The sequence below is a fragment of the Phalangium opilio genome, unplaced genomic scaffold (genome assembly GCF_054372755.1).
Source record: "Phalangium opilio isolate 3A_F unplaced genomic scaffold, DU_Popi_V2 ptg001170l_1, whole genome shotgun sequence".
NCBI classification, from domain to species: Eukaryota; Metazoa; Arthropoda; class Arachnida; order Opiliones; family Phalangiidae; genus Phalangium; species Phalangium opilio.
The window spans coordinates 11,085,309-11,094,974 of record NW_028324255.1 but is presented as its reverse complement, the minus strand read 5'-3'; the positions used below and the strand labels follow the sequence as shown (position 1 = coordinate 11,094,974).

The 9,666-nt window shown below is 37.5% G+C and overlaps 1 protein-coding gene across 1 annotated transcript; it reads left to right on the top strand.

Moving 5' to 3' along the window:
* Positions 1-1,658: 1,658 nt before the first annotated feature.
* LOC149587251 (cytochrome P450 3A5-like) lies at positions 1,659-9,364 on the top strand. Its single transcript, XM_089863422.1, has 14 exons — positions 1,659-1,802; positions 2,325-2,424; positions 3,584-3,636; positions 3,696-3,792; positions 3,854-3,973; positions 4,039-4,127; positions 4,674-4,819; positions 4,894-5,009; positions 6,095-6,233; positions 6,299-6,459; positions 7,956-8,044; positions 8,107-8,250; positions 8,946-9,111; positions 9,206-9,364. The coding sequence occupies exons 1-14, from the start codon at positions 1,729-1,731 to the stop codon at positions 9,278-9,280; spliced, it is 1,569 nt and encodes a 522-aa protein (XP_089719548.1). The 5' UTR covers positions 1,659-1,728; the 3' UTR covers positions 9,281-9,364.
* The last annotated feature ends 302 nt before the right edge of the window (positions 9,365-9,666 follow it).

The following is a 9,666-nucleotide window of genomic DNA, read 5'->3' as shown; positions in this document are numbered from 1 at the left end:
TTGATCCTAGCATCGGCACTCCGAGGCCCGTACATGACATAACGTTCTTAGATGTTGGTATGATTGGTGATGGGTTGAAGAGCATCTTGTACAGGGAATGCGGCAAGACATTGACCTGGTAACCAGTGTCCATTTTAAAGAGTACCGATTTGTTGTGGACTGTTACCCTAGTCATCCAGTCCTGGTTTGTGTTCGTGACCGTTGTGGCATCTATCGTTATGAGGTTGATGAAGAAGGGTTCTGTATCTTGGTATTCGTCTTCAGTGGTACATGTTGGTGTGTAGTACTGTCTCGTATCGGCTTGCTGTGTCTGTGAATACTCTTGATAATCGGGTTTTTCCGTTGCGTATTGATTTTGTGTCCTGATAATATATTGATTCGACTTGATGAAGCGAAAAAGCAGCCACACAAACTCTAGCCCAGTGGTTCCTTCCTTCACATTTGGCGCAAATTGATCGGTTTGATCCGGACATGATCGATGTTGGTGAGTTAAGCCACATATGGAACACGCTGTTTTGACTCGCGACGGTGGAATATCCCGAGAAAATCCTTGCCGTGTTGAATGAGTTGAAGAGGCACGAGAAATATTATGTGCGGCCGAACTGGATTGTCTTGTTGCAGGAGGGAACCGATTTGCACCCGGTTCTAATACGAACAAAAGGTGTATAATAATGTAAGAGTCAAAGAATATTAGTTATTAATTAGCAAAAGGACTTAATTTATAACATAATTGTTCAATTGGCGATTGAATGAGAAGAAAATGACAGACTTGGCTTTACATGGGATCTCAGTACGTTTAACGGCAAAGATGGCACGAAGCGAGGCTTGGCCTATTTTTGTACATGTTAATGTTTTTGATAGGTTAATTATTTAAGAAAAACCTCTTAATTGCGTCTCGACTCGGAGAGGTATATTTTAGTTTCCCAACTTGTTTTAATCGAACCCTGCTAGGCACCAACATATGTAAGATTTCTAATCAGCAATTTACTTTATGAATAATTCTAACAGCACGCTACACGCAACCCTAAAATCTGATTGACTCCCTGTTATCATACCCCTAAGTTTCACATTGTTAAGCAATAGAGCTTAATCCCAATAAAATATCTATCGTATCAATTTTTCCATGCGTTAAAGGGTCTGTAAAGTTCTTGACGGACCGTTCTATTTATTTTTTGAAAAAGACGTTATTGACAACACAATCCCTCGGGGGTCTTTCCTCCTAGCAAGCGCAGCGGGGGTCTCGGATTCTTCGGGGTGAGGACTGGGGAATATTTGAAGCGGGGCGGCTCACAACCAATCACCAACCACAAGAGATGGGAGGGGGTTAGTTGACTTTAAAAAAATACACCGGTTCGCCGACATCTTTACAGTCCATTAAATCCAATTTTCAATAAACCTCAATTTTGTTTGATATACGAATAGTTTATTACGAAATTAGAGGGCGTTAGTGTTCAATAATTCTATAGTTATAACAGAAGTTTCTTACGGTCAAAAATGTACGGGTTTCACAACAGCGCCTTTAATAATGGTTTAAAATAAAATACTGGTGTTTAAACATAAAGCTGTTAAATAAATTTGTTATCGATAAAGAACGAAGAGTTGCAACATTTATAGTAATTTTTTTAATCATAGATAGAGAGGCTTGTATGATAAGGAAAAATTGTAAGTCTTATACCGCAAAATCGTGGTTTGGCTTTCACTAGGCACTGTGGATTGGTAGGTGTGAAGATGGGTTTTTACGAGGGAATAGAAGTAACCGCGGCGTTAATAGCATTCCTTTGCGTGTTTCTCGGAGGCTATTGGTAGGATAAATATTTTCTATTTTAATTCCATTTAAAGGCCGACTTCCAGCGAAAAGGGTTCTAGCGAACTGAAAACCGAGCATCTAGACTAACAATGAAGCGACCGTGGCGATTTTCGAAGCCCCGCTGAGTCAAAAGTTGGAAGGGTTCTCACTAACTGAAAGCCGTGCAATGTGGTTCTAGCGAACTGAAGATTAACAATAGAAATCATTTTAAATTAATTTCCCTCGAATTTTTGCTTTCCCCTGAAGGAAATCTCTATTGTGTATCTTCAGTTCGCTAGAACTAAGGCCATTAACTGTTAATGGTCTTAGGCTAGAACCACATTGTACGTCTTTCAGTTAGCTAGAACCCTTCCATCTTTTACACCAGCAGGAATTCAAAAATCAGCACGTTCGCTCCATTGTTAGTCTCGATGCTCGGTTTTCAGTTCCCTAGAATTCTTTTCGATGGAAGTCTACCTTTAAAAACCGTGAACAACTTGTTAAAGAAATATTAGTTTATTCGTTACTTTATTCTCAGGATATACTTCAAAAGGAACCACTATTGGGTTGGAAAATCCATACCTTCAGATTCTCCAGTACCACTTTTAGGAAACGCAATCGGACTTTTAACCGGAAAGGTTAGTGACGTTTAATTATTTAGAACCTACTGGGTATTTATTTTCAAATTAGAGTGGATTAGTGAAGGACCTTCATTTGAGGTAACCCTAAAGGGGGATATAAATCGATTAATAAGTTTTGCACCAATTTTTATCCGAATAGAATGTAAAAAAATCTATGATATATAGAAATAAATGTAATATTGTTTGAGAAATATCCATTTTGAAATTTGCGGTTTAAATAATCTTTGGCGACAAGTAAGTGACACAGTTTTGCTATATCGTGTATTTTGCTAAATCAAGCAAATGCCATTGGTTAGCTACGCATCTTTACCAAAAGAAAGCAGTAATGGGAAAATACGCGAGTGACGTTGTGCCATAAGTTTATAAGATATGTGGCATAAGTATGACACTACCTTTACTTCGTAGAATTACTGAGAAGTCACTTCATGACAAGGTCTCAGTAACCAGTGACAAACTTATGGAACATATCGTATGAACTTATGCTTTAAGTTAGATAAGTTATTGCTATGTTATGTTTAATGAAATAGTTCTGTAATAATTTTTTATCTGTATGCTAAATTGGACAAATTTTAATATTGATTTTGATGCATAATAACAGAATCCACTTTTTAATTTCATGTGTATACGGAATTGGAATGTAAAAATATTGAGTGGAATCAGGGATAGATGTAATTTTAGAAGCAGGAATGGAGAAGAGAGTAATCTGGGCGCGTCAAAGTCTCGGACCATCTTCCCGGGAGGAGGGCGGTATGAAAGAAGAGGCGGGTCATAGTGATAGGGGTAAAAAAAATAAAATATTTTTCGCTGTCCCCGTCAGCTACGTCATCAAAACGTATTTTAAATGAGCCAATAAGATAATTTAAGATTTTCTTTACATGTTGGCGGGAGGGGCTCTATACTGGGCTTTGAGTTGGACTGAAGTAAATATTAACCGTTCTCCATTCCTGCTTCTAAAATTACATCTATCCCTGGTAGAATAAAATAATATTTAATAAAATTTGTAGCAGATGGGGCTGGATCATTAGTACTTGATCCCATTTGTAAGTTATTTTAGAGATTGGATAAACATTTTTTTTAAATAAATGCTTGACGTTTCAAAGCCCAACATATAGAGGCAAAATTATAAAATCTTATTAAAAAAATATTCCTGATTTAGCCTATCCATGAATGTGACAAAGAACTATATGAAAAATATGGTCGGGTTTTTGGGTAAGATTAACATTAATTGGCCTATCATTTCCAGTTGTTAAGTTACCGTAAATTTGTAGCACATATTCCGGTGTCAAACCAATTATCTACGTAGCTGATCCAGAATTGATAAAATCTATATTCGTGAAAGATTTCTCAAGCTTTTCCACCAGAGTAGTGAGTTACTTTTAGCTAGATGCAAACATAAGTCGGTCTAATTTGTTATTCCAATAAAAAGCTTTTGAATGCTGAGGATCCCTATGTGGACAACATGGTTTCGGCAATACCTGGTGACCATAAGTGGAAAAACATACGAACCACAATGACTCGGGCATTTACATCAGGGAGATTAAAAAAGGTACGATCCCGAAACTTTAAAATTGTTCAGGTTTTATATCTTACGGAATTCTTCTGTCTGATAAGATGATGCCTCTTGTTTCCGAGTGCGCTAAGTTATCTGTAGAGAACTTTGAAAAATATTCGAAAAAAGGTGAACCAGTCGATTGCAAACGGTAAAATGAAAATAACCCTTGACAGATGATAGGACTGTTCACAAGCCGAGCTGAGCGAGCTTTTTAAAAGCTCGGCTCGGCTCGAAAAAACGCTCGGTTAACATGTACATGTGTAACAAAAATATCTACTACAATCGTAAGACTTCAGAACGACTAGAAATGTTATCATATGTTTAGGAATGTAGTGGTTCAGTAAAACCCGCTCGGAAAAAAGTGAAGAAATCGTTGTATGCTCACCGTTAGAAGCGAGAGAAAGCAAATACAACGGAACGTTATTGGTGGAGAAAAGGACCAAAAGGAAAGCACTATTTCAGAAACTAAGCTCGCGAGTCGTAGTGACTCGATGCCTATCGACTCGGTTCGGCTTGACCCTAAAAAAGCTCGCCCGTTAATTTATCGAGCCACCAAAGTGTCGGCTCGGCTCGGCAAGGGCTCGAACTCGCCTCGCTCGTCACGAGCCCGAGCTGGCTCAAGCTTTTGAACAGTCCTAGTTGAACTTAACTTTTTCTGTTGCAAAAAGAATAACATTAATCTATTTTGTCTTAGAATATATGGATGTTACACATTGGATGTTATCGCCAACGTGGCGTTTGGGACGAAATTGGACTCTCTTAATGACCCTAACAGTAAGTTCGCAGAGCACGCTAGGAAGGTATTTGCCGCGGAACTTAACTGGAAACAAATTTTACCTTGTAAGATCTACCTGATCACTAAACTTAAATCTTATGGGTAAAGTTCAGACTTTTTCTTTCACATTTTTAAAAAGTGCTCGCTCCTAAATTTTCCCGCAAGCTTGGCATATCTTTCTTCCCTCAAGACACAATGGATTTTTTCAAGAATACCACTCTAGAAATTGTTAAAAGAAGACAAGCCAACAACGAGGTATTTGTAAACTAGTGCCTTTCATTTCAAAATTTCAGCAAATCGAACCTAAGAGTATGAGCATAAGTTCATAAGATATACGTTTGTCACTGGTTACTGAGAGCTTGTCATGAAGTGACGCAGGCGAAACGTCATAGATTCTCGTAAAGCCACGCCTGGTGAGGCGCTGTCAAAGGCCTAGTATAGACTAAATAGGAAGATGGACTGCAAAACGAAGTGTAGTCTTTCTCGAACAGTCGAACTAGCTCTCAGTAAGTCTCTACCATTACGAAGTATAGAAAGTGTCATACTTATGGAACATATCTTATGAACTTGACCTCTTTGAAATGAGAAAGCCCACACTTCCGGCGCTTTATAATGCCATGAAAAATATACCTAAAAAAGGCATAAATCGCGTCCGGTGCTCGCATGACAGTCGACAATCCCCCCTTCATGGGTGGGGGAACGGAGGCGGGACTTAATATTTTATCTTACTCTATGTTTTCAACCACCTATCTCTTTTTACCCTTTTGATTGGTATTTGGAACTCACGAAATCATAAGTATAGTACACTTGATTCGATTTAGAAATAATTATTGATTGATTTTCACGTTGAGACACACATTGAAAATCCATCAAATTAGGTTCAAAATCTTTAACTAACTTGTTAATGGAAATTAAAAACAACTGGCGTACCGTTTCAGCACCCCGGGCAGCATCCTTTTCTGTTTACTTTGCCCGAGGTTTTTTCTGTCTCTATTTGGAATGGTCATTCGCGTCTGTATGACCTATCCCCACGGGATCCAATGGGAAAGCGCAGATCACTGACGGGCATGAAGGGGTGGGGCTTATTTGTCCACTGACACCGGCGTAAGAGGAGAAGCCTAGAATCTCGCAATTTAATGCCTTTTTATGGTATATTTCTTCTCGATAATGCCAAACATTGACATTTTTTCACCCTTAACGATTAATAATTTCTTTCATAAACTGTCGCGTTTGCAGTTTTCAAAAAAAGCTAATAATAGTTACAGTAAAAATATATGGATTTCCATTTAATTGACCATTGGTAAAATTCAACTCATTTAACGTTCAGTAAATTCAAACAGGTCCGAAATGATTTTCTACAAATTATGATGGAAAGTCTAAAAGATGAAAATGATAAGGCAAAGAATGAATCTAACAAGGAGACTGAAAACGATGATGCGGACCCCATTATGAATAGCATCGATGACATCAAGAGACAACGTATTATAGCGCAACTCTATGATATTTATCATCCAAATTTGATTCACTTATCATTCGTGAAATAGCTCTGACCATGGAAGAATTTCTTGCACAAACAATTCTATTCTTCTTGGCCGCCTATGACACAACAGCTACGACCTTAACCTCGACAACGTACTTCTTTGCCACCAACCCGGACTGTCAAAAGAAAGCCTTGGAAGAAGTTGACAGAATATGGAAAAATAAGGTTTGATAAATCAAAGGCTATTAAGATTAGATATTGGGGGCAATTCTCTAGCTTTTAAAAGGAGTTATCGCAAGTGATAACTATAACGCCTAAAGGGTTGTTGTTAGATAGATGGCCAGTACGAGGTTGACAACAACCCTTTAGACAATAGTTATCACTTGCGATAACTCCTTTAAAAAGCTAGAGAATTGCCCCCATTATCTAGTGATTTTCACAGAAAAGCTCAGACAAAAATTAATCGTGATAAAAGATAAGATCAATTAATTTTCTTAAATTTCTGAACCGTGAGGCCTTTCTGACTGTACGTCCAGTACAGTTTTTGTAGTCCTCTGTTGTCACATTTACAACGATATCTAAAGCGTAGGAGATCAAAATTGGTGTTAACGAAAACTGCCTTTGCAGACAAAGCAATGAAAAGGTTAAGTGGACAAAATCGACTAGATGATGTAAGAGATATTCAAATATTCAGTTTTAAAATTATGATTTTGAAACATCAATTAATCTTGGTTTTTTCGCTTTAATACCATTTAGTTTTTGAAAATATATTACATAAAATTTGTCGATTATTTATTTGTAAAAGGTTGATCAAGCATACATTACATATTCCCTTATTCATATTAACGATGATTACATAAGCGTTGCTATCCGCTTATGGTGAAATCAACAACACAAATAAAAAAATTTAGCTCCAAGTATTAAAAACTAATATTAGTTGAAATTGCCATAGTTTTAAAGATCGCTTAACAACTCAATTTTGTCCTAGAAGTAAAATTGAGAGCAAAGTCGAGTGTAGTTAATATTGGTAATTGGAGGACGGTGAAAACCCTAATATTAACATTTTTTAAATTTATTAATGTTTTATAATTTTGTATTTAAAACTAATTATTTGAATATCTGTTACTTCAGCGACTGGATTTTTTCCACTTATTTAATTATTTTTACTTTTTCACGGCTTTGTCGTTTGTCCACACGCGCAATTTTCATTAATATCTGTTAGTTCAGTAATAATTTGGATAGTACCTTAGCTAGTACGTTGTAATGAAAATCAGCTGGAAATCGTTTATTATTGGTTAATTTAAAAAAATAATTAAATAGCTGTGCGGAATATAGGCCTAATTCAAATTGAACCTAACCAGAACCTAACCAAACCTAACTTGAACCTCGCCAAATCTAACCTGAACCTCGCCAAACCTAGCCCGAACCTCGTCAAACCTAACCTGAACCTCGCCAAACCTAGCCCGAACCTCGCCAAACCTAGCACGAACCTCGCCAAACCTAGCACGAACCTCGCCAAACCTAGCCCGAACCTCGCCAAACCTAGCCCGAACCTCGCCAAACCTAACCCGAACCTCGCCAAACCTGACCTGAACCTTGCCAAACCAGACCTGAACCTCGCCAAACCTGACCTGAACCTCGCCAAACCTAACATAACCCTCACCAAACCTAACATGAACCTAACGAAACATTAATAATTTAATTGTTAACAAACTCCCTAGACGGCCATCGATTTTGAAGCGTTTTCTGAAGCTAAATACATAGGGGCCGCTATAGACGAAGCGCTAAGACTTGTTCCGCCAGGAACCAGGTACGTGAATCACGGTATACGCCGATATTTGGAAAACTATACTAAATTGAATGTTTGTAAAGGCTTGAGCGAACTTGCGTCAAGGAATATGAACTTGGAAACACTGGAGTAACAATCCCACCGGGAATGATTGTTGAGGTTCCAGTATACGCTATGCATCATGATCCAGAATTTTTCCCAGAGCCAGAAAAGTTTATGCCAGAGAGGTAAAGTCATTGTGAAAAAAGTCAATCAGTAAAGATCGGTACAATAGTTTTACAGATGTAAAGAGTAATGAACTAAAAAACCTGAATCATTAGTTTTTAACCTCTCCGAGTGACGATGACGTTACAGAGAGGTATTACACTGGGGGTCTGTGTGTATGTGTGTGTCTGTCACCGCCATCGCAGTTAGCATATCGGAGCAAACGTATATGCACTATCCGTTGCCTACGGAATAAGAATTCTTATTCCGTAGGTAATGCACTATCTGACAGCATTCTCGGTAAGCTATAAGCTCCACTATCATCGTTACGGTTAAGATGTACTCGGCGATCGGCTAGGGTTACGAGAAACGTCTAGCCTCCTAATGGCAGGGCTTCCATCAAAGGTTTACGGAATTGCGGCGTTTCTTATAATTTACAGTGAATTAATCGCCTTATATAACCTATATCTACAAAAATTCTTAAAGAGGCATACGCTAGAATTCAAACGTCAACAATAGCTTTGTTTAAAATGATTTTAGAAATAACGTTTCATAAGGTAAATTACTGATGATTAAAAAAATGAATAATATCAATTATACTTAATTATTTAAGAAAAACCTCTTAATTGCGTCTCGACTCGGAGAGGTTTATTTTGGTTTCCCGTCTTCATATATTGGTTTCCCAAGTCTAATATACTTGCCAAATTTATAACAATAGGTTTTTAGGTGAAGGAAGGACTACTATCGCTAACTCGTACACATATCTCCCATTCGGGACGGGACCCAGGAATTGCATAGCCATGAGATTGGCTCTGATGGAAGTGAAGCTATGTTTACTTCACGTCTTGAAACACTTTGAATTTTCCCCATCCGCACAAACCATAGTGAGTCAAAAAATAATACCATAAGTGAATCACATGATCCACTTCTGATAATACTCGTAAATGAAATTCGTTAAAATTCGACTTTTCGTTATAGATACCATTGGAATTCCGAAACTCTGGTGTTCTACAACCAAAAGATGTGATTTTGCACTTCAAACGAAGAAATTGATTAACATTTTGAGATAAAAAAATTTCACATCATTGATCGCATATGTATAATACAATATTTTTATGATGATAAAATATCGTATAGTTATTGGCAATTTGAAATTTCAACGAGGTCAATTCAATAGCTATTTACACCTACATTTTTTAGTAGGCCTATGCATGATATTCTTTGATTTAGAAGCAATTTATGATTCATCGATTGGCGTTCTATGGAAGATACAATATGAATCGGATCTCTATAGTAAAATGTAAGAAATCCCTAGCGATTGAAAGAAAGTGAAGTTGTTATAGTGAATTATACATCTAATCTATGCAGAAAAATATCACTATAGTAAGTGAAGGCCTATGCGCCGGGCATAGTACCTCTCACGTAGAAAGCTCACCCAT

What these genes read in the sequence shown, in the direction of transcription:
- LOC149587251 (XM_089863422.1), top strand. Translation starts at nt 1,729, where the DNA reads ATGGGTTTTTACGAGGGAATAGAAGTAACCGCGGCGTTAATAGCATTC. An exon ending in TCGGACTTTTAACCGGAAAG is followed by an intron (nt 2,425 to 3,583) that starts GTTAGTGACGTT and finishes TTCCTGATTTAG; the next exon opens with CCTATCCATGAATGTGACAA. An exon ending in GAAGACAAGCCAACAACGAG is followed by an intron (nt 5,010 to 6,094) that starts GTATTTGTAAAC and finishes AAATTCAAACAG; the next exon opens with GTCCGAAATGATTTTCTACA.